This window comes from Bipolaris zeicola (genome assembly GCF_000523435.1).
Source record: "Bipolaris zeicola 26-R-13 unplaced genomic scaffold scaffold_17, whole genome shotgun sequence".
Classification (NCBI taxonomy): domain Eukaryota; kingdom Fungi; phylum Ascomycota; class Dothideomycetes; order Pleosporales; family Pleosporaceae; genus Bipolaris; species Bipolaris zeicola.
The window spans coordinates 33,992-55,379 of NW_006912066.1; the positions used below are offsets into that span (position 1 = coordinate 33,992).

General features: G+C 52.0%; 9 protein-coding genes across 9 annotated transcripts; 4 read left to right on the forward strand and 5 right to left on the reverse strand.

Annotated features, from left to right (window-relative positions):
• Positions 1–2: 2 nt before the first annotated feature.
• COCCADRAFT_86329 (uncharacterized protein) lies at positions 3–4,134 on the forward strand (the record flags this gene model as incomplete). The annotated part of the gene is made up of 2 exons (XM_007710379.1): positions 3–155; positions 244–4,134. 2 exons carry the CDS (start codon positions 3–5, stop codon positions 4,132–4,134), a joined length of 4,044 nt encoding a protein of 1,347 aa, XP_007708569.1.
• Positions 4,135–8,394: 4,260 nt separating this feature from the next.
• On the reverse strand, positions 8,395–8,751 carry COCCADRAFT_86252 (uncharacterized protein; the record flags this gene model as incomplete). The annotated part of the gene is made up of 1 exon (XM_007710380.1): positions 8,395–8,751. The coding sequence occupies one exon, from the start codon at positions 8,749–8,751 to the stop codon at positions 8,395–8,397; it is 357 nt and encodes a 118-aa protein (XP_007708570.1).
• Positions 8,752–10,693: 1,942 nt separating this feature from the next.
• On the reverse strand, positions 10,694–11,299 carry COCCADRAFT_1881 (uncharacterized protein; the record flags this gene model as incomplete). The annotated part of the gene is made up of 1 exon (XM_007710319.1): positions 10,694–11,299. The coding sequence occupies one exon, from the start codon at positions 11,297–11,299 to the stop codon at positions 10,694–10,696; it is 606 nt and encodes a 201-aa protein (XP_007708509.1).
• Positions 11,300–12,800: 1,501 nt separating this feature from the next.
• COCCADRAFT_23189 (uncharacterized protein) lies at positions 12,801–13,320 on the reverse strand (the record flags this gene model as incomplete). The annotated part of the gene is made up of 2 exons (XM_007710339.1): positions 12,801–13,195; positions 13,266–13,320. 2 exons carry the CDS (start codon positions 13,318–13,320, stop codon positions 12,801–12,803), a joined length of 450 nt encoding a protein of 149 aa, XP_007708529.1.
• A 238-nt stretch (positions 13,321–13,558) lies between these two features.
• On the forward strand, positions 13,559–14,005 carry COCCADRAFT_33566 (uncharacterized protein; the record flags this gene model as incomplete). The annotated part of the gene is made up of 1 exon (XM_007710354.1): positions 13,559–14,005. One exon carries the CDS (start codon positions 13,559–13,561, stop codon positions 14,003–14,005), a length of 447 nt encoding a protein of 148 aa, XP_007708544.1.
• Positions 14,006–14,330: 325 nt separating this feature from the next.
• On the forward strand, positions 14,331–14,904 carry COCCADRAFT_86382 (uncharacterized protein; the record flags this gene model as incomplete). Its single annotated transcript, XM_007710381.1, has 2 exons — positions 14,331–14,469; positions 14,771–14,904. 2 exons carry the CDS (start codon positions 14,331–14,333, stop codon positions 14,902–14,904), a joined length of 273 nt encoding a protein of 90 aa, XP_007708571.1.
• A 510-nt stretch (positions 14,905–15,414) lies between these two features.
• On the reverse strand, positions 15,415–16,582 carry COCCADRAFT_1882 (uncharacterized protein; the record flags this gene model as incomplete). Its single annotated transcript, XM_007710320.1, has 2 exons — positions 15,415–16,493; positions 16,546–16,582. 2 exons carry the CDS (start codon positions 16,580–16,582, stop codon positions 15,415–15,417), a joined length of 1,116 nt encoding a protein of 371 aa, XP_007708510.1.
• Positions 16,583–16,852: 270 nt separating this feature from the next.
• On the forward strand, positions 16,853–17,953 carry COCCADRAFT_1883 (uncharacterized protein; the record flags this gene model as incomplete). Its single annotated transcript, XM_007710321.1, has 1 exon — positions 16,853–17,953. One exon carries the CDS (start codon positions 16,853–16,855, stop codon positions 17,951–17,953), a length of 1,101 nt encoding a protein of 366 aa, XP_007708511.1.
• Positions 17,954–18,316: 363 nt separating this feature from the next.
• COCCADRAFT_23192 (uncharacterized protein) lies at positions 18,317–21,147 on the reverse strand (the record flags this gene model as incomplete). Its single annotated transcript, XM_007710340.1, has 3 exons — positions 18,317–18,499; positions 18,587–20,312; positions 20,363–21,147. 3 exons carry the CDS (start codon positions 21,145–21,147, stop codon positions 18,317–18,319), a joined length of 2,694 nt encoding a protein of 897 aa, XP_007708530.1.
• Between the last annotated feature and the right edge of the window lie 241 nt (positions 21,148–21,388).

A 21,388-nucleotide genomic window follows, 5' to 3' on the forward strand; every position in this document is an offset into this window, starting at 1 on the left:
GCATGTCGCTACAAATTGCTGTAGCTCATACGGGCCAGCGTCTTGACGCTGATCCGGTTGCCTTTACTTCGGTCGATGCGCTCAAGTATTGGATCTCAAGGACTACAGAGATTCCGCCCGAGCAGCAGGTCTTGCTCACAACCCAAGGCAAGCATGTCAAGTTACAAGCGCTATTGACAGAGGCAAGTCATCCTTTTTGCACACAACATCCCACCCACTGCATGCTAACACAACTGTTTGTAGAAGGAGATATTTGTATTTAGTCGCGAAATCTCCAACAACCCGCAGGCTGCCATATCCTCAACGCCTCTACCCGATCCCTTCACTCCCGACGATGCGCCGAATCATCTCGCCAGCAATACGGACCTTGGAGCATGGCAAGCACTCTTCCAAGCTCGCCGCAACTGGGCGTTTGCGCTTCTCGAGAAGTCACATTCCATGTCACGCATAGCCTCCAAGCACTTTGCCGAGCAAGCGACCATCGAAAGGGCTACACAAGTCGCAGTTGGAAACCATGATGCGCATATCAAGGGGTTGGAGCAAAAGTATAAAGCAGCAAAGGAGTGGTATGACGGGGTAGAGAAGGAAGCGGGAGACAACGTCCGGAGGCTGGACAGGGATTTTACACAGCTAGGAACAGTTTCCGCTATCCTCAACTTCAAGCGATTTTTGGCCAAGGAGATGCGATCTGCAAAGAATGTACCCAGCAATGTGATTGTTCGTGAGACGCTCCAGGACTTCCTCGATGTCGAGGCGGTCAAGATGGCCACGGCGACTAGCCAGCGCGTACGCGAGGCCTTTGGGAAGCGCATGGACAAGATGAACATGCAACTAGAGAGGATTGCAGCAGACTACAACGATTTGTTGAAAGCGGTTGGTCAGAGCCAGAGCCGATCCGTGGTCGACGATACCGAAGAGCCCGTCCGCCTGTACAACGAAATCGATGCAGTAGCAAAAAAGGTCGAATCAGACCTTGAGCATGTAATGGGGCTCGAGGCAAGCTCTAAATCAGTTGCGCAAGTCTCCAAGATGGCTTTGTTGCATACCCGAAACTTCCTACCAGCCATACAGGAATACAGTGTAGAAATGAGCGATCTCGTGCGACGGGCTGTGGAGCAAAAGAATGCAGCCATCAGAAACTCGGTCGAAAGCATGCAGGGCATCGCCAACATTGAATCCTTTATAGCGAGTATGGGCGCAGATCTCGAGCAAATCAGCATACCGCAGGAGGGCGTTGCAGCCTTTGAGCTCATCTCTCTGGTCGGTCGCCTACCATACGTATACGGCACGCTACTCGTTGAAGCTGTCCGGAGGCGAGAATGGATGGAGAGAATGGAAAGGGATACATCATCACTTGCTGAAGAAATGGCAACCTTCCAGGAAGAAGAAGAGCGGCGGCGTAAGAGGTGGCTGAAACCCATTGCTGATGTGGTTAACCTGGAAGCTGTGCAAGGAGGCACACTAGGTTTTGAAATGAACGTACAGCCTGAGAAGACGGTTTGGCCTACAGTCACCCGCGAAGAGCTCCGGGACTACCTCAAAGACCTGCAAAGACTCGATGGCCAACAATCTGAAGCCGAGGCATTCGCTCAAGCTATCAAAGATCTGGATCGTCCTACAAAACAACAAATCAAGCGTGCAAAGAATTTCAAAATGGGCAGTGTGCATGAGCCGGCTTTTGGCAGAGGTTCACATCTTATGATGAGAGGTGATGATGAGTTGCGCGTGTTGAAAGAAGGCAATGCAAAGCTAGAGGAGGAGCTGAGGGGCTACAAGAGCCGTGTTCGCCGACTAGAAGATCTTGTACATCGCCAAAATACTGTCAGCAGGCTCTCTATAGGTGGTGCACCTCCATCATTCAGTATCCCTGATGCGGCGGAACCTTCAACACCAACGGCGCGTGTGGCCTCGCCAAGACCTATGGAAGAAAACTCCAGACGTTCCTCCATCTCCTCCCGGCGGCTTTCGACAAACACAGGACAAGAGGATAAGCGTCGCATTTTGCGCCTTGAACAGGAACTCGCAGCTGAAAAGGAAGCTCGTGCGAAGCTCGAAAATGAAGCCCAATCACGGAGGGACGAGGATGCCGATCAACAACGCCGATTCGAAGAGGCAATGTCTACTACAAATAACATCATGGAGAACATGCGAGCACAACAGAAGGAGTTTGCCGAGGAGCGAAAGTCACTAGAAGATGAAATCCGAGTCTACAAGGCTAGGATTGAGGAGGCTGAAGACGAGTTGGATCGCATTCTCGGTAGTCGCGACAATGAGCGAATCGGTATCGATACCAGAGTACAAGAACTCGCTGCTGAGCTAGAGCAGACGCGCAAGGAAGCGACCGAGCAAAAGACTCGCACAGATAAGGAGACTGAAGCACTGCAGGCTGAAATCATCAAGCTCAAAGCTACCAGGGCACAAGAACGCGACTCATTGGCTACAGTGTTCAACCATCTCTCGCCCGGCACAAGTGTACCTGATGATCACTCGGCACTTATTGCGCAGCTCGAGGATGTGGCTGTGCGGTCACTGAACTACCAGAAGGAGCTCCAGCAGGCCGTGGCAGTGGCAAAGTCGGACAACGAGAACGCTCATGCCAGGATTGAGGAACAAGAGAACAACTTCAACACCAAGGTGGCTGAGCATGAAAAGGCAATTGCTTTGGTGCGAGAAGATCTAGACGCAGAAAAGGCAAAGGCAGCCTCGATTACCGCACAACTAGAAGAGGAGAAGAGCCATCTACATGATCTTCGTTCGAAATTCGCAGAGGGCGAAACCGGCTCTGAAGCTCTGCGGAAGCGAGTGGAGGAGGAGGAAGCCAAGGTTGGCCGTCTCCAGACAGAGTTGGCCGAGAAGAACTCCCACGCCAATAGCCTTGATGTCGAGCTCATGCGCGCTGAGAAGAGGTTGCGCAAGCTGGAAGAGGTCGATTCGTCGCGTACCCATCAACGCATGACCCGCGCAAAGGATCTCAGTCAGCGTCTGTACACACAACACGAACGCCTGATCCGTCTTTTAGAAGCACTAGGTTTCGTCATTACCCACGAGAATGGTGAAATGGTATTGCAGAGAGCGTCCAAGCTTGGCAATAGCACTGTCATGGCCGATACCAGTGCAGGAATCAGCCGAAGCACAACCGCACCCTCACCTACTCCCCTGAAGCGCTTCCTAGAAGATATAGGCGATCTACACTTTCTCCAATGGACAGAAGCAATGAGCCCAGAAGAGGAAGACCAGCGCTACCAAGAGCTGATTTCCAAGCTGGATCTCTTCAACATTGAGACATTCAGCGATGCTGTAGCCAAACGCATGCGCGATATGGAGCACACGGCACGCAAGTGGCAAAAGGAAGCCCGAGCATACCGCGACAAAGCACATCGATTCCAGGCTGACTCGCACGATAAGATTGCGTATCGCTCGTTCAAGGAAGGCGATCTCGCCCTTTTCCTGCCAACCCGTAACAACGCGCATCGTCCTTGGGCTGCCTTCAATGTCGGAGCGCCGCACTATTTCCTTCGCGAACAAGACACACATCGATTGGGAGGAAAGGAGTGGCTTGTAGCACGCATATCGAAAGTAGAAGAGCGTGTTGTTGACCTCTCCAAAACCCTGGATGGTCCACCTCGGGCATCGTTAGACGATCGCTCTGTTGCTTCGAGCAATGCAGTGTCGTTTGAAGATGACAACCCCTTTGAGCTTTCCGATGGACTGCGCTGGTACTTGCTGGAAGCCACAGAAGAGAAAGCCATGGCACCCGGCACCCCAGGCATCAAAGGCGCCGTGACTGTCAAGAGCAGTCTTGAAACCGGGCAAGGCGAGATGCAAAAGTCAAAGAAGAAGTCCTTGATGGACCCGGCTACACAACTCGGAAAATCACTCGACAGCCGTCGCAGCAGTGGCACTAGTAAGAAGAGTGCACCTCTAGCAGGCAGAAACAACTCGGCAGAAGCCCTCTCACCAGGCGAGCGCGCCAATTCCACCCCCAACTCAGCCACCGCAACACGAGGAGGAAGCCCAGCCGGCACCCACGGACCGAGCCACCTACGAGAAACAGAGACAAACGGCGCAGAACCAGACAAGACCGCCTACGACGGAAACGGAACCAATGTGCGCGACCTACTCTGGGGACCTTAGGTTTATACTTCCTGTAAATCTAAGCTTCCCCTCTCAAAACCTTCCCCCTCTGGTTGTCCAAACCAACTGACAAAACTTTTCTGCAAACAGGTATCCGTCTCGCAATACCAATCTCCCCGCAAATCCTCCATGCCGACCCTACTATCCAGCCTTCGCTCCATGAATAACTCCCCCGTCGCAAATCGAGCCGCTAGCCCGACTGACACGCGCACGGCGAGTCCAAGTACCAGCACTCCGCGGAGAGAGGCGCATGCACGGAAAAGTAGTATCTGGGATAGCTTTTTTCAGTATGATATTGAGTATCAGGGGAAGACGTCGAAGAAGTAGCCGGGATTGCTGGAAGGGGGGGTGGGAATATATGTATTTATATGTGTGAAGTTTCGGTTTAGGCATGAAGAGGGGGGGTTTCTCTTTCTCTTTTTTTTCTTTTTTTTTACTTTGTTAATATGGCGTATGTGGATTCGCAAGGTGAAAGGGGAATTATGAAGCGTAGTCAGTTAAAGTTCGATGGGCGAAGATGGATATCATGGGGGTGAATTTCTTTCTCTTTTTTTCTTCTTCTTCTTTCTGTTTTTACTAAGTGTATGGGTATGCTTACAATATGGAGGGGGGGGGGATTTCAAGCATCATGAAGCGGGATGTATGCGCCGGCTTGTTTATTCTCTTATGTGTAGTTTATTTATTCTAGAAATCACCAAGTGTGGAGTTTCCATTCGATGAGTTTTGCTGTGTTTTTTACGATGTGTATTTTGGTTTTGTTTTACTAATGTATGTCTCATCATCTTATATACATATCCACTATAAAAACTTACTCTCCTCTTCTTCTTCTTCTTCTTCTTCTTCTTCTTCTTCTTCTTCTTCTTCTTCTTCTGTCTCCCCCCCCCCTCTCCCCTTTTTTTTATTACAACTTAATCTTAACCTACCTTCTATCCTCTCTCTCTCTTCACCTAAGACTTTACTAGTAGATCTTAAATGAAGTACATCTTCTTATTTCATACTTTCCCCCCGATCAAAAAAAAGCCCCACCCATTCCCTATTACTGCTGTTGGAATCAATTAGGACTCGACTTTGAGTCCTACTGATCCGCGACACTGATTGGTCGACACGAGCACTGGCAAAGGCGTCGTCACCGCCTATTGGCCCGTGCGCGGAGGTACTGTAGATACTCAACACGATAACAGATACAATCAATCAATCCGCTTCCTCACTATAGTATTTGCAGCTGCAAGTTGATTCACCACGTGCACCTTTATCGTGCCAACAACTGCTAAAAGTAGTTTTTTTTAAAAAAAAAAACTGGGCGTATAAACGCTATTTGTTTTTAGACAGAAAACGTTGGGTTACTTTCTTCTTATTATTATAGCGGAGAATGGAATCGGAATCGTAGATCAGTGTGTGTGTGAGATGTAAGGAGTACTTTGTACCAACATCTCCCGTATCTAACACATATTTCTAGACTGTCTTGTGTGTACTAAGGTAGTGGGTTAGATGTGAGATTGTGAGATATTAGGCTTAGTAGAGAAAGGGGTATGTAGGAATGTGGGTTTATAGGGAAAAGAGAATAGAATGAAGGAAGGTAAGTAGGGGTGTGGTTTAAACGTTTGAATGTTAGATGGGAAGATTTCTGGAGTGAAGTTATTCTAGGATGAAGGTGAGATGGATGAAAGTCAAAGGTGGTGTGAGTTAGTTGGATAAGAAAAAATATGATAGTCACCACAGAGCCTTAGTAAGATAGATGTAAGTAAAAAAAAACTTAAAACTTCGCCATTCTATTGTAGCTACCAAGGAAGGCTCATGACCAACCATTTGAAGTCGCATGGAATTACAGATTAAGGCTTTCATTAGTGTGCCTTTACTCCGATTTTGCTTAACCGGATTATGTTGTAGGTAACAGTAAAAAAACATGTGTTGCGCTCTAATAGGGCATTGTTGCTCTTTATCCACCCCCAAGAGCCTCATCTCTATTACCGGTTTTCTAACGACTATTTCAACAGGTCCCCTCCCCCCTCCCTATGATCGAAAAGCTGAATGAGATCAATAAAAAAGTCAACTACAGCACTCTTAGTTAAATACATATCGTTGTTATGGGTAGTGCGACCTTGCAAACAAACGATTGTAACGAGATTTTTTTCCTTTTGCATTTCTCCCTTATCTTTTCTCCTACTAATCTCAGAAGGTATGTTTGTTGGTGCTTTGTAATTGGCGATTTTCTACTTTGCATAATAGATAACAATGAGCCAACGGCCCCCCTCCCGGCCCCCCAATCCAATCCAATCCAATCCAATCAACAGATATATTGGGTAATATGTGTTATTTTACTCAATATGCTTGGAAGTCCACGCATGAGGATTGTAGATATACATCGACGACAAGAACACGTACAATAATCTTGTGGGAACAGGCAGGCAAAATGGAGCCCGATAGCTACGAATGAAGGCAGGACTAACATGTACGATAACGAAAACATGGAACACCCCCCATCCATATAGAGTTGTCAACGAAATGCTCTGACTGCGCTTCAAAAGACCAGCACTTTATGGATAAGGGGATGAAAGGTTCTATATAAGGTAGATAAATATCAAGTCAACTTACGAAAGTGTAAAGTTTTCCTTTGCGAATACTATTTTTCCTAACCCTTCCATCACTCCCAGCGTATTAAACCTAGCTCAACATAGAAACTCTCGTACATAACGGATATACCACCACAAAACCTTAGACATGGTACTTTATCTACAACCCCCCTCCCCGCTTCTACCTCCCCCACCCATCCTTCCACCCATCTCTCCCCACAAAAGCAACCACACAACCCTAGCCAAAAGAGACACCTTTGAAAAAAAAAGACTAACCTCGGCCCCTTCACCTTACTCTTCTCTAGAATATCAGGGGGGTACCATGTACTATATACCCTCCATCCACATCCCAACCTCAGATATATTACCCTCCTCCCCCAAAAAGCAAAACCCACACCACCCCCGGACAAACGGAAACCCTCAAAACAAGGTACATAACCTCGGCGCCCCCCCCCCCTCGCCTCACTCTCTACAAAGGGGGTTCAAAGGGATCTACCTTATACCTTTACCCTACACCTCCCACCCCAGCCTCTTCCCCTTCTGCTTCCTATAGTGTATTACTACGGGATCATCCGTATGCGCAAAAAAAAAGCTTGAATCGAACTTCAGCTACGCACTTGTCACACCCCACCCCCACAGCAACATCGCATAGTACGTAGGAGGAGAGTGGAGACAGGAGGAGGGTGGAGATGTGATATCACACCCCCAAGATTAAAGTTTAGCAAGGATGATCTTCTTTTGCAAACTCTTTTCCTGTTTTTTTTTGATAGTGTGCATGTGTTGGGGGGGGGGGGGGGAAGGGAAAAGGGAAAGGTTTACCCAGAGAAGAGAGGAAATGGGGCTTAAAAAAAAGCTTGAATTTTGCGATCTGCGGATTTTTTGGTTTTGTTGAAGAAGGGAGGGGGGAAGGAGGGAGAGAAGGGATGGTACTGGTACTGGTGACTTTTGCATTTGTGGAGTGGGTTTGGTCTGGGAGTGATGGGGCATGGAGATTGAGAAGAGGGGTGGGATTACGTGGGGATGTGTGAATTGAGATTGTCTCGTTGTCACACAGAGCAAGTAGTAGGTAGGGGTAAGGGTTGTGACTGCAGCTGAGTCGTACAGACGTGGGTTGGTTGGATAGGTTGTTTCGACACCTAGCTGTGGCTGAAGGGGGGATTTGTTTGTGTTTCTGTTGCATTACAAGGTACTATGAGTGGTACAACGTAACACAAACCCAATGTCACGAATACGGTTGGCCGCCGGTTCGATGCTGTTCTGCAATGTAACAGAAACCGCAACACTGGAGGGGGGATGTCGTGCGACGCAAATATAGCGGGTCGGCCGAAAACAAGCCTCGCACTTGCAATCTCTTAGCTATGCTTATCCTTTGGACCTTTTTTATTTATTCCGGGGATCGTCACTGACGTGCGTGGACGTGCGTGAAACATTTCTTTCTGGAGCACATACCCTCCGATAAATCAAACTTTACCGTGCGTCGACTTTGGGAAACTTTGTTTATTCCCAGCAACCCTTGACGACGGCAAGAACGTAACAAGCATGCTGATCGCGGGCTGGGCAAGCTTAATGTCACTTTAACTTTTGTTTTTTTTCGGTGCACGAACCGCTTCCCTCTCGTACAACCCGCTGTTTCGTGGTGTTTTTCTTCTTTCAAGGTTCGTCAAAGGCTGCGATCGGCGTTGACGAAGCATCACCAGAACCAAACTTTCAGGACCATCACACAGACTTGAGGTACGAAAAGGAAAATCAAGACGAAAAAGACGCAGGAAAGAGGGGTAAAAAGAAAGCAGAAACGATAATCTGGTTCATTGACGGTGCTTGGTATAGCTTGATTTTGTCCAAGCCTGCACGATAGCTCACCCTTGTTTGCGTGTGTGTGTGTGTGTGTGTGTGTGTGTGTGTGTGTGTGTGTGTGTGTGTGTGTGCGCGAGCATCCGAATTCATAGTCGAGGAAACAAAGGTTCCAAACAGGCAGGTCAAGAAAACTTGAAGGACACTCAACATGACTAATCGAACGATGATCTTGATGATGCGCGTGAGTTGCCATATTTTGGCCGTTCTCGCCGAAACCTTATCCTACTATTGCGGATATCCAAGTTGGGGTAGGAGAGTTGTCAACATCTACTCCTAGGGAAGGTGGTCGCGGCAGCGGGTTGTCATACGATAGGTGTTAGGGGAATAGAGTTTGGGGGGGGGGGGGTGGAGGGAGAGAAATGCTAATCGCGGCAGCATAGAGCAAGAGAAGGTAACACGTAGGGAGGATGTGAAAGGATAACCGCTGCTGGCGTGAAGGATTTCCTTGGCAGACCTCCATCCCGGGGTGATGTGAAGTGTTTGCCTTGGGGATCGAAAATATTTTGCAAGCCATGCGCGGTGACGGCGGCGATCGCGGGCGCGGCGACGACGGCGGAGGAAAGGCAGCAGTGGCGTCGGTTGATATCCGCATGCATGTACGTAACTTTGCACAGATGTACTTACATGCATACATGGCTGTATGTACATATGAGTATGTGTGTGTATGTGTAACACACCCCTCGCCCTTTCCCCTGGCCATTATCCACTCTCGAGTGCCAGTGCGAGCATTTTCACCAAGTACCGGGCCTTGGCAGTGAGCAGGCGACAAGCATGGCTGCAGCTACGTATCCTGGAGCTCCGTCGAAATATGTACAGCTAGAGTAGCCTGCAGCCATGTCCTGTAGTGTAAGTATGACTGCGGGTGGATATCGATAGCGCGGCGAGTGGGCAGAGGAAGACTTGGAAAAAAAAAGGCCGATGACGCGTCCGTGCATTGTGAGGGGGTCTAGAGTGACGCCGAAACAGTGCTGAGGGAGGGTGGAGATGTGGCACAGGTGGTGTGGCTCGGCAGGGTGGCACAAAAGCAGCCATCTAGAGCGCGGCCAGTGGCATGATTTTGTCTTTGCCCGCATTAACTTTGCTTATTACTCCTACACTACTGGCGACGCTGGGCATGGAGTAGCGGCTGTCTGGGTCAATCGCCGTGGATCCGGCGGGCGGAAGCCAAGCCCTCGATGCTTGCTTTGCGGTGTACAAGTCTCTTCCCCTAGGCGATAACTTTGTCCTCTTGGCTCCGCTTGTAGCGGTCAGACAGTTATCGTCGCTGCACTCTCAATATACGGTGTGGACAGTGGGTAGAGCCAGGCCTAGAGTAGAGTAGAGTCGTCAAACACGTAACAAGATGCGAGTAGTGGTTAAAAACAACGGGTTATTTCCAACTAAAAAAAAGCTAGCTTCTAGAACAAAATGTGCACAAACGGATTCCATGCGATTCGTGAAACGGCGTAGCTGGGAGCAACGAGGCCAAACAAGAAGAATAAGCGAACCCTGTGCGGCGACGGCGCCTGTGCTCGTTCCTGTCAGGGAACGCACACCCGTTTGCCCTCGACAGTGTGATTTTGCCTGCATCGCAGCCCAACGCCAAGAATAGACCTCGTAAAAGCCATGCCACAACCAGTAGCGGAGCACATCATCCCTTGCCCGTGCCATGACTGTAAGATGCGCCCATCCAAAATCCATAAAACCCGATCCCCGTCTTTTTCCGTATAAACGCCGGGGGCCGAAATGAAAAACGCCCATGTCCCCGTGGCCGAGACATGCTGATGCGTAACACGCGCATCAGAACAGTGGGTATCCAAAGTATAAACATGAAATCAGAAGGCGCTAGACAATCCAAAAGGTAAAAAAGCAGACGCTGCAAATAAAGAGTGGAGTAGTGGTCGTAGCGGTGGTAATGCTACTTGACCCGGGAGCTGTGGCCAATGCACATGTGATTGTGCCATCGTCATGTTTATCCGGGCCGAGGGCTGGTGCCTGTGTGGCTGTGTGGATCCGGCGGAGAACCGCTTCTTCGCCACGGTCTAGACCTGCGCGCCTTGGCTCTGAGCGGCGCTATCCAGGCTACCACAGGGTAGGAAGAGGAGAGGAGAGGAGAGTAAAGGAAACGAACAAGTGGCTAGCATCAAGTGGCCCAATCACCGGAAGATGCCAGAGATGCGCTTGGTTCGTTGGCGCACACGTGAGAGCATGTTGGCCTTGTGCGTCTCTGCGCCAGCTGGCATGGAGATGGAGGCGTGGCGGACGCTGGAGTAGTCGCTGACTGAAGTGTCGCTGGGGCTTCCACCAGGGTTGCTCTCGTTGTCGTCTTCGCGGACGGCAGGGTATGGGGAGTCGGGCGAGGGGAAGAAGTAGGCATCCAGGCGCGAGTTCATGGCACGGTTCTTCTCTGATGCGGCTGTGACGAGACTGCTCTTGCTGCCTACACTGGTGGCACTGTCGGTGCGGGTGATGTTGTCGAGGCGGATGTCGCGACGGGCTGCGTTGAGTGAGGTAGAGTGTGCACGCGCAAGTCCGGATAGGGATCCAACGGGAGGAGCTGGGCCATCACCAATGAGCTTGTACTCAAACTCAGAAACGTGGCCGTGGCAGTAGGGGCAGTGGTTGCACTTGACCTCCCATCCTGAGATTCCTAGCTTCTTGCCGCATGTGGAGAGGTTGCTAGAAGGAGTGCATGGGCGGACGAGATGGTACCAGCGGTGCTTGCATGGAAGCACTGTAACGCAGAGTTCGGCGACACACATTGTTGCGGTTGCTGCTGTGGTTTAGGTGATGTCGAGATAGATTCTTTTGCGAGCCGGGTTGTGGCGAGACGTTTTGAGAGACGGCAATGTGGTTGTGGAAGTCGTGGTGGCGGAGTGAAAGGTGACGTGCGGAGTGCTGTCACGCGACAAGGACGGTGGCAATCCGGGGTAGAGGCTAGAGGCTAGTGGCCAGTGCTGAGCTGGCAGTGACAATGGGGCGTGGGTGAAGAGGGCTGGGTGAGGGCGGACAGGCGTGTTAATGAGTCTGTCTATGGTGCCGAGAGGAGCAGGCGGCGGGTCCGGTGTTATAAGTGTGTGTAAGGTGGAGGGGGAGAGTGGTGGACAGTGTAGTAATGCCGTGTGCCAAGGACTAGTAGCTGATAGGCCGAAATGGACGATCACCCCTTGCTCGCTTGAAAAGGCAAATTGGGCGGGGCAGGTTGAACGGCGGAATTTAGGACGAACAGGGCCAAAGAGGACGGTGCTTAACACAACCCAGGGCTCGGAGTTGAGGAAATGACAAGAGGGGTTGGCGTCGGCGGCTTGGGAGGATTCGTCTTACCAGACGATAGCGGTGTTGGGTCAAGACGGAGGGTGTGAATGGTGAGGTCAGGCTTTAGTAGCGGATGGGCATGCGTGTTGGGTGTGTGACTGCTGGGACGACGACGACGACACACAGGCAGCGTGCCCTTATTTAACACACACCCATTGCCCACTCCGCTGGGCGGCGGAGCGGGCCAAAGTTTGGACAGGGGGGGTTGTTGTGTATCCAAGGGCGAAGGGTGTGTGTGTGTGTGTGTGTGTGTGTGTGTGTCCATGCCCAAGCCCGGCAACGCTCGTGGTGCTAAACGCAGGCTAGGGTGACATGTCCTTTCACGCCCCATGTCGGTCGCGGCGCCGGGACGCAGCACGCGGCTTGTGCGCTAAGGGAGCACCAACGTGTTGGCCCAAGTCGATCTGTGCCAGAATGCTGGATAATGGTGGACGAACATGTCCATCACGGATACACTTTGCTCACCGCTCCCAGGCAACGAGACGAGCAGCCCTCTCCAAGCTGGCCCTCGAGGCAGCACACTGAGGGCGGCCACGCGATTGGCACTGCTGCCCCTGGTCTCAGCTGAGTCGTCGGGTGCTTTTTTTTTCTCGCTGTCCACACCCGCCCTGACACGGTGCCGGCTCAGACTCGTGTGTGTGACGAATGACCAGGGGCTGCTGGCTGGCTGCTGGCTTGCCTGTGTGTTCGTTTACTTGCTTGCCTGCCCAAGGGACGGACCAAAACGGTTCTGGCTCTGGCGCTGTGATCAGCCCGAGTCGGAGACGTTGGCTCAGTCTGCCATTGATTGATTGATTGATTGACTGATTGATTGTGTTGGCTGTGTTTCTATGTGCGTCATCGCTGGCGTATATTCGCATGTGCGTAAACATGTACTTAGACCCTTGCGCATGTCCGCCTGTACGCCAGCCTGTAGTATGTATACGATCATGGTCGTTTTTTTCTTACTCAATCAATAACTAGCCAGCAGCGCTGCAGCTTTCGGCGCCGGTAGCGAGCGGAAACCCCCTCCTCGCTCGTCACTGAGTTTGCTGATCCACCACATGCCCTGCCCATGCAGCGCTGGATGAAGTCATGCCTCGTGGCCGCACATCTACTCCACATTCCGCTGCTTCCCTCGCCCGCTGAATCATCTCTGCCGGCCAGCGACCGCGGCCAGCGTTTGGCGTAAAAAGGACCAGACGCCAGCGCCAGCGCCAGCGCCACACTGCTATACGCCTCGACGGGCAGGCTCCGCACATGCTGACCGCTGCGTGGTACCAAAAATGCTCCAGGCCAGGCCGCACTTCCATATTGCCATGGTGTGGGCGTATCGTAGGCAGAGTGCTGTCGCTCAACCACACCTGGCGCCAGCGTATGCATCTCTCCGGCAAGACATGGCGAGGGCGCACATGGGCGCACATGGGCGCATACCAGCAGGGCTGGCGATAGTGGGAGCAATCAGCCAGCCCGCCCAATCCAGCAACATGGCCGTTGCACAGACCGCCCCTCCATTTCAGTCTTCAGCCCTGTGGGAAATGCACGCCCCTTTTCTTCCAGAACGCACAAGCACTCGCCGTCGAAACCGCCCTGGAGTAATCTCCTGTTGTTTGCAATGCCGCCCAAGACCAGAGGCCCGTGAAATCCCCCCCTCAGATTGCCATTGTGTCAGGTCCCCCGTGATGCGAGGGTCTTTGTCGGCCCAACTGCACAGCCTCAACGCCTTTATGCGCCGGTTGGCCTCTGTAACTGCTTGCGATTCGCTCCGCTCCTCTCACGCGCTGCTCACGCCTCTTGGCGCCCGTTCTACCTTCCTAGTCCCGCCTTGGCAGCCTCTCCATCCATTCCATCCCAGCCCTAGCACTCCAACCCCGCTCTGCCCGTCAAACACCAACGCCAGCGCATACCTCGACCTGCCACCCCTCGATTGCCGTCTGAAAATCCTCTTGGCCGTGTGCCTTCTCACCCGCAGCGAGGCATTTGTCGACCTATGGCCTCGCCTGGGCGACACCTGTCCACCCCTTCCAACGCCCTCCAAGGCAGCAATCGCTCCCGACACTGTGGTAACAACACCCTCCAAGCTTGACGTTTCGTACCACGCTATCGGGGCCTCTTGTGCCAGCCTTCCCTGTGATGCGTCTCCATTCCTGAGCCAGCAAGCCCACCTACAGTAGAGTTTGTACCTCTGCCACACCATGGTGGTAGTAGTGTGGCCTGACTTCTGCCTCGGGTCCTCATCAAACATGATCCCCGACTTCTCTGATGGTGACATGGCGAGATCAACATGCCACGCTCTCCGACACCCCCCCCCCTGTAAACTTGCCAACTCTCCGCCAACTCTCCATGCACATCAAGCATGATTAAGAATGACACCATCCGCACAAGAAAAGCTTGGCAGATCCTACACACACTCTCTCTCATGTATTCAAACTTATGTAAGAGACGGGTCATGATCTGACCCTAGGGTCGACTAACCAGTAAGCACTTACGCTTCCAAAAATGCAATTCCATATACGCGGCAGGGTCCGGCCTGCACACAACTCGGGAATCCAGCAATCCTCACTTGCCTCGTTTGGACGCGAGGTAGCAATACTAATGGCCAATACCCCAAAAACCAAAAGGTTGCATATGCCCTATGGTTGGTAGCAAAAAGGAATTTCTCCACTCTGGGCCCTCTAGTCAACAACAGTCCTACACCGTCGTTTTCACCTACTCCTCGGCGAAATACGGGTTGCCCATATCACGCTCCACAGCAGAGCAATACTCTACTTCGTTAGCAGCAGGATCATCGCCAACCCCAACCCAAAGCAAGTTTGCATTTGCGTCTTTTTTCATACGGCTCCCCAAGTATCTCAAGCTCGGGCCGCGGTACACCAACACCGAGCCATTGCTTACTCCACGTTCTGTTATCTGCTATTTACCATGGTGGACATGCACAGCCCCGGTGTACCACCCCGCATTCGATTTGTGCGCTGAATCACGTCAAGCGAGGTACAACTTGCAGATAACAACACCTCGGATAATGACGTCTCGGAAAACAATGCCTCGGATAACTGGTGTAGCATTCCGATAGCAGCCTCGCTAAGGTCTATTACTGCACATTTCTGATCCTTCGTTCCAAGGGTTAAGCACCAAGACGGAACGGCACGTTTACTTTTATCAAAGTCTTGGTAACACTGACGGAGACATGTAAGCCACAGCCTGGGCATCACCGATGGAGGTGACACAAATCTTCATCGGAGAATGTGCCAGCAAAAAGGCTATTTCAGGACTCTGTCAGCCTTTGTCTGATTGTTGTGATACCATGCAAGTCATGATAAATCTCAACCGTGCATGAAAATGTTTCTCCATTACAAACAAAGAACAGACAGTAAGCCAGAGGGATTTTTTTGTCGACGAGATACTATACTAGGATGGCGTACCACATACCATCTGACCTGTCTATGCTTGGTGTGCCCGATAATTCGCTCATCCAAATGCGTGCCCAGAAAACTCACTTTTGAAAAGAAAATTCCCTCACTTGGTATACTTCAACCCCATTTTCATTTCGTCATTTTTTTTGATCATCACTGCTATTTACAAACTAGTGAAGCAATCTCAAGACTTTTACTAGATCGGCCGTGACACCCATGGCTGTGACTTCTCCACCAGCGCCAGCACCTTGGATGATCAGTGGGTTGTCGCCATATCGCTTGGTGTAGAAAGCGATGATATTGTCACTGCCCTTTAATGCCGCAATCGGGTGACTCTTGTCAAACTTCTCAAGACCAACCTTGACATTGTTACCCGGCACATCGACGCTTCCGACAAAGCGAATGACCTTGCCTTCCTTTTCCGCATCTGCCTTGAGCTGCTCCATCTGATCGTCAAACTGTGGCAGCTTCTCCAGGAACTCATCGCCGGAAGAGCACGACTCGAGTTCCTTGGGGATGAGTGACTGAACAGGGAATGAAGTCGGCGATTCCACCTTGAGGCCAGCCAGACGGGCGAGAATGGTGAGTTTGCGAGCAACATCCAGTCCATTCAGATCATCGCGCGCATCGGGTTCTGTGTAGCCCTTTTCCTTTGCAGATGTGACTTCGGCGGAGAACTTGCCGCCACCGCCGCCCAGCGGCTGGAACGAGTTGAACAGGAAGCTCATTGTTCCGCTGAAGACACCTTCAATCTTTGTAACCTCGTCGCCCGTCTCCACCAGGTCCTTGAGTGTTGAAATGACGGGCAGCCCAGCGCCGACCGACGACTCGTGGAAGACATAGCCCCCAGCGCCATTGCCGTTGCTGGCAGAGTTGAAGATCTGCGTCCACAGGTCGTAGCTTCCTGAAAATGCCTTCTTGTTCGGTGTGACGATGCTGATGCCCTTCTTCAAGAAGGCGGGATAGCTATCCGCGACATCTTGGCTACTAGTGTTGTCTACCAGGACCACCTTTCCCGGTGCCTTTTGTAGGTATTCGCACAGCTGTGGGAGAGGGAGAGGCGGGCTCGAGGAGTTTTGAAGTTCAGACTCCCAGTTGGAGACAGACCTGTAGTCTGCGTGGTATACAGCCTTCTTAGAGGTGCTGAGCCAGATTAGGGAAAGATAGTATGGCGATGAGGGCGACTGGGAGAGGCGCTTGGAGAGGGCGGATAATTGGGAGAGGAAGGTTTTGCCTACTCCACCAGCACCTGAAATGATGTTAGTGATACATGTTTGAGTATAGAAAGTGAGGTAGCTGACCGATAACGGCGATGAAGACTTGACGAGGAAGAGGCATTGTATATGTGTCTATGTCTGTTTCTGTGGTCAATTGATCTTGCAATTGTACAACGCAACAAAGATATACGAACTTTATTCAAAGTGAGAACGGTTTATGAGTCTTCACAGTATGAGGCTCAGTCAGTTGCGGAACCGCGCATTCATCATTCAAACGTGGGGTTACGCAAAATAATGAGTGGGGTAGCGCGTAGTGACGCAAGAGCTCAGGACTCCACCGCCGACATCGCCTCATCCCTACAACGCGCTCCACACCCCAAACACCGCACACATGTCATCTAAGGACGCCCATCTCTACGGCGCACGCCCAAAAGGACGCGCCAAAGCAAAAGAAATCTCCAGCTCGAGTAGCCTCGCCTTTGCGTCCACACTTTCCAACCTCATCAAGAGCTCGTCTGCCGAATCCAACAAGCCCACCGCCGGCCGCGCGCGACCACAAAAGGAGGACATTTTTAAGACGCACAACAAGAACGTCAAGAAGCGCGCGCTCAAGGACCTCGAAGATGCAGACTTTACACAAAAACACCGCGGCCGCACCGCCGAGGAAAAAGGCGAGGACGAAGTCGCCTGGAAGCGCACAAAGCGGCGAATGGAAGAGAAAGCCCGCCTCTACGACGCCCTCAAGCGCGGCGACGTCGAAGACGTCGACGAAAAATACGGCGTAGATTTCGACCGAAAATGGGCAGACAAGCAAGAAAAAGGCGAAGCCTCCGCTTCAGAGTCCTCCCCTTCAGACGACGACGAAGAGCAAGAACTAGTCGAATACATTGACGAATTCGGGCGCACACGAAAAGGCACACGCGCCGACGCTGCCCGCGAAGAACGCCGCAAACGCACCCTCGCCGCCGATGAACCCGACCGCTTCACCGCGCGCCCCAGCATGCCCGACACCCTCATTTACGGCGACGCCGTGCAAACCCAAGCCTTCAACCCAGACGCCACCATCGCCCAGCAAATGGCCGAGCTAGCCGCCAAACGCGACAAGGAACTCACGCCGCCCCCCGACCTGCATTTCGACGGCCGCGCAGAGGTCCGGCAGCGCGGTATGGGATTCTTCAATTTCTCAAAGGATGAGGAGGAGAGGAAGGAGCAGATGAGGAGGATTGAAAAGGAGAGGGAGGAGACGGAACGCGTTAGACGGGAGAGGGCGAGGAGGGTCGAGGAGAGGAAGGAGATGATTCGGAAGAAGAAGAGGGTCATTTTAGAGAAGAGGAGTAAAGGGCAGGCGGAGAGGTTTTTGGATGAGCTGGGGGCGGAGTTGTTGGGGAAAGATGAGGGTGGGGGTGCGAAGGAGGAGGATGTAAAGGAAAAGGGAGATGCTGCGAAGACTGGAGGTGAGGAAATAGAGGTAAAGAAAGAGGACGCGGCGTAAAGACTGGCTTTTTCTTTTTGGTTTTGTGCTAGATACCATGATACCCAATATCTAAATCTTTCATTTGCAACAATCTCAAAATCAAAGAATATTTTTCTTTCCTCAAACAGGAGAGAGAGAGAGAGAACTATAGATTTCAACAAACTATCTTCTATGCGAACCCCCCCCCCCTCCCTCTCTTCTCTTCTATACACCATTTGAAAAAGATACGAAAGAAAACGCCAATGAATGCACCCTATACTCACGCTCACACCAAAAGGTAGAAGAGTCCTAATAAACTCTCCATTATCTAACACACTCTTCCAGTCCCCCCCCCAAATGTCTAAAAAATTTCCTACCAAAGAGAGAGAGAACAAAAAACGATCACTGCCCCAGCCTCTCTCCCGCACGATTCAACACATCAGCCGTCATCTGAATCGCCTCAGCCGCCCTCTTCCAATCCTTACTCGCAATCGCCTCTCTGGCGTAAGGAAAAACACTAGCCTCGAGCCCATTTTCCAGGTCAGGGGCGAAAAGTACATGTTTGAACTGATCGCGATTCGGCAACTAATCACCACGTTAGCAAAAGTTTCCCACATCCCCCCCCCCCCAAAAAAAAAGAACAGAGAAAAAAAAGGAAGAAAAAAAACTTACACCATGAGCCCCCTTACCCTCCTTCCCACGAGGCAAATCCAAAAAATCACTCTCCAAACCCCCAATCTTAGCATTGTGCCTCACACGCTGCATCGTCACGCCACTAGCTTCAAACCCCCCCGTTGCATAAACCTGATTATACCAGCTCTGCTCCCACGCGCCAAACGCCTCTGTCCTCTTCTTAAACATGCTGAGCGCATCGACCAACGGCTGGAAGATAGCAATATCGTAATCGGCGCCACCGCTGATTTTCTCGGTCCAGTCGAGGAGGGATTGGCCCTGTTCCTGAAGGGCAGAGGCAAAGTCGTCGAGTTTAAGGGGGAGAATGGGTTCTTGGGCGAGTTCGAGGATGAGGAGTAAGGTGAGTTGGGTGAGGAGGGTGTGGTAGGAGAAGGAAGGGTCGATGTATTTGCGCATCCATGAGAGGGTTTCGAAGCAGCTGTGGGATAGTGGGTGGGCAGGTCCGTCTTTCGGGGTGGTAGAGGCAGAGAAGCCAAAGTCGAGGGAGGAGGTGCCGGCAATGTTTTGGAAGGCGACGTAGTCGCTGGCTGCGCCGAGGTTGCCGATTTTGCTGTTGGAGGCGTCCCAGAGTTCGCGGAGGGTTTTGTTCTCGTGCGGGTCCGAGAGGCGGTCAAGGATGCGTGTCCAGGCGTGTTGGAAGATGGGGGAGCCGTTGGCCCAGAGTTTGGAGCCGGTCACGCCAACGTCGAGGTTGAGGTAGGCGATGGCGCCATCGCGGAGGGCGTCGACGTTGGCTTCAACGTGCTCGGTGGATCCGATGCGGTTGTACTCGCCAGCGTCCCAGGATGCAAACTCGATAGTACGCAGAGGTCGCCAGCCCTGAGCACGAAGCTCGCCGAGTACGCGTACAACTTCAAGCATGACTGCTGTACCAGAGCCAGGGTCGGCTGCACCAAAACACCATGAATCTCGGTGGTTTCCGATGATGATCTTCCGGCCTGGGTCCTCTGTACCCTTGAGGGATCCAAAAACGTTTGTAATACGCTGTTGCTCCACTTCATCCTGATTGTTTTGGATATAAACCTTGGGTGACTTTTCCGGATGGCCAGAGTACCACTTATCGCCAATATCTGGCACACCACCGACCCATTCATCCGGAAGTTCTTCACCAACGCCGTTGAGTGACTGAAGTAGTTTCTGCGCATCCTTCCACGACAGGGGTAGACTAGGAATCTTTGGCACTGCTAGGTTCTTGTCCCGGGACATGCGCTCCATTTTCTTCAAACTCGGCTTTCCAGGTGTGAGTATGTCTCCCATAATCATGTTGGTCTGGGCAACTGAGCCTCGCTGTACGCTCTCACCAGGTCGCCACTTGCCGTCAGGCCAGGGGTTGCCGTTTTTGAATCCGTCGTCTGCCGGATCGGAGTACACCAGAACACCAGCTACGCCCGCATCCTGCGCAGACTTTAGTTTCATGGCCAAATCTGGCTGCGTTCCGTAGTATCGGCAGAGCACAATTGCACCTTGCGCATCAATGCCACTGTCCCATAACCGCTTAAAGTCCTTCTTGTGGCAGTAGTTGACATAAATCAGAGGTCCAGTAGCATTTCCAGACGCCGACATTGCGTGATAGGCAGGCGTCTGAGCTTTCGGTGGGTTGAAAACGGACGGCTCTTCGAGTTTTGCTTCCCAAGCCTTATCGGGTGGATCGACAATGGCAACTTTTCGGCCATCTTTCTTTGCGTAGTTCATATAAACAAAGTATCTGTCCAAGTCAGCATATTGTGGGGAATTCCCCATTCCCGTCTGACATACTCGTCATGTGTAAAAGTGTCCATGTTCGCGTCCTTGAATTTTCCCTCGATCCACTGTCCCAGCACATAACTTCCCTCTGTGCCGCCAATGTGATCGTAGCTCGTAATGTATTCGAGATTCTTTTCAATTCGCCAGCTCTCGACGCCCTCGACGGCCGTTTGGCGTATCCACTCTGGATTAAAGGGTGTGCCGAAGCCGCCGCCCATGGGCACCACCTCACTGGCAACCAAGAAGTACACGAGTATAACAATGACAAAGAGGCCGAGCAGACGCGCAAACATAGCCCAGCCCGGCCTGTATTCCTCGGATATAGTAGGCATATGATCAGTGACGGCACTGAAGTTGGGACGCCATGTCGGCCATGGTATCCGGGGTAGGTTCCAATTCGACAGCGAGTGCCGTATGCTGTTGAAACGCTTGGAAAAGCGATTTCGCGTTCGGTTCCTCCTCGATCTTCCTTCCTCTGCGGATTCCGGGTCTAATATCTCCATCTCCTCCATAGTCTGGCGCAGGGCCTCGTCCTGGCTCTCCCGCACCGGGCTGCCCAGGTCCGAGTCGCCATCGTCGACCGACTGGACCGAAGGCGGCTGGTAGTATCCATTGCGTCTCCGTGAGTCGGACTGTGTGCGAACATCTGGGGTTAGGAGACCCTGCCGCTCGGCGTCGTCGCTGATCTCGTTTGGTCCTAGGCGTGCCGGCGCATTGCGCGACGAGGTGGCCTCGTCATATGTGGGGATGGGGGGCGGCGAGGGCTCGCGGACGTAGTTGTGCTTTTCGTCGCTCATGGCGAGCTGGTAAGGACCGTGGTCCTGGTGGGATTAAGTGCGGCGTTGCGCAACGTGTTGGTAGGTAGGGGATGCTCGCCCGCGGGCGAATACTTGGTACGAGCGATGCAGATGGATGGAATGGGGTTACCGATTGCACATGGACATGTTGGAAGAGGTGGCTAGAAGTAATGGCGGCAACAAGCGGGTATGAATAGGCGCGACAATGCAGCAAAAAAAGGCCAGTGATTATGTCTGGTCT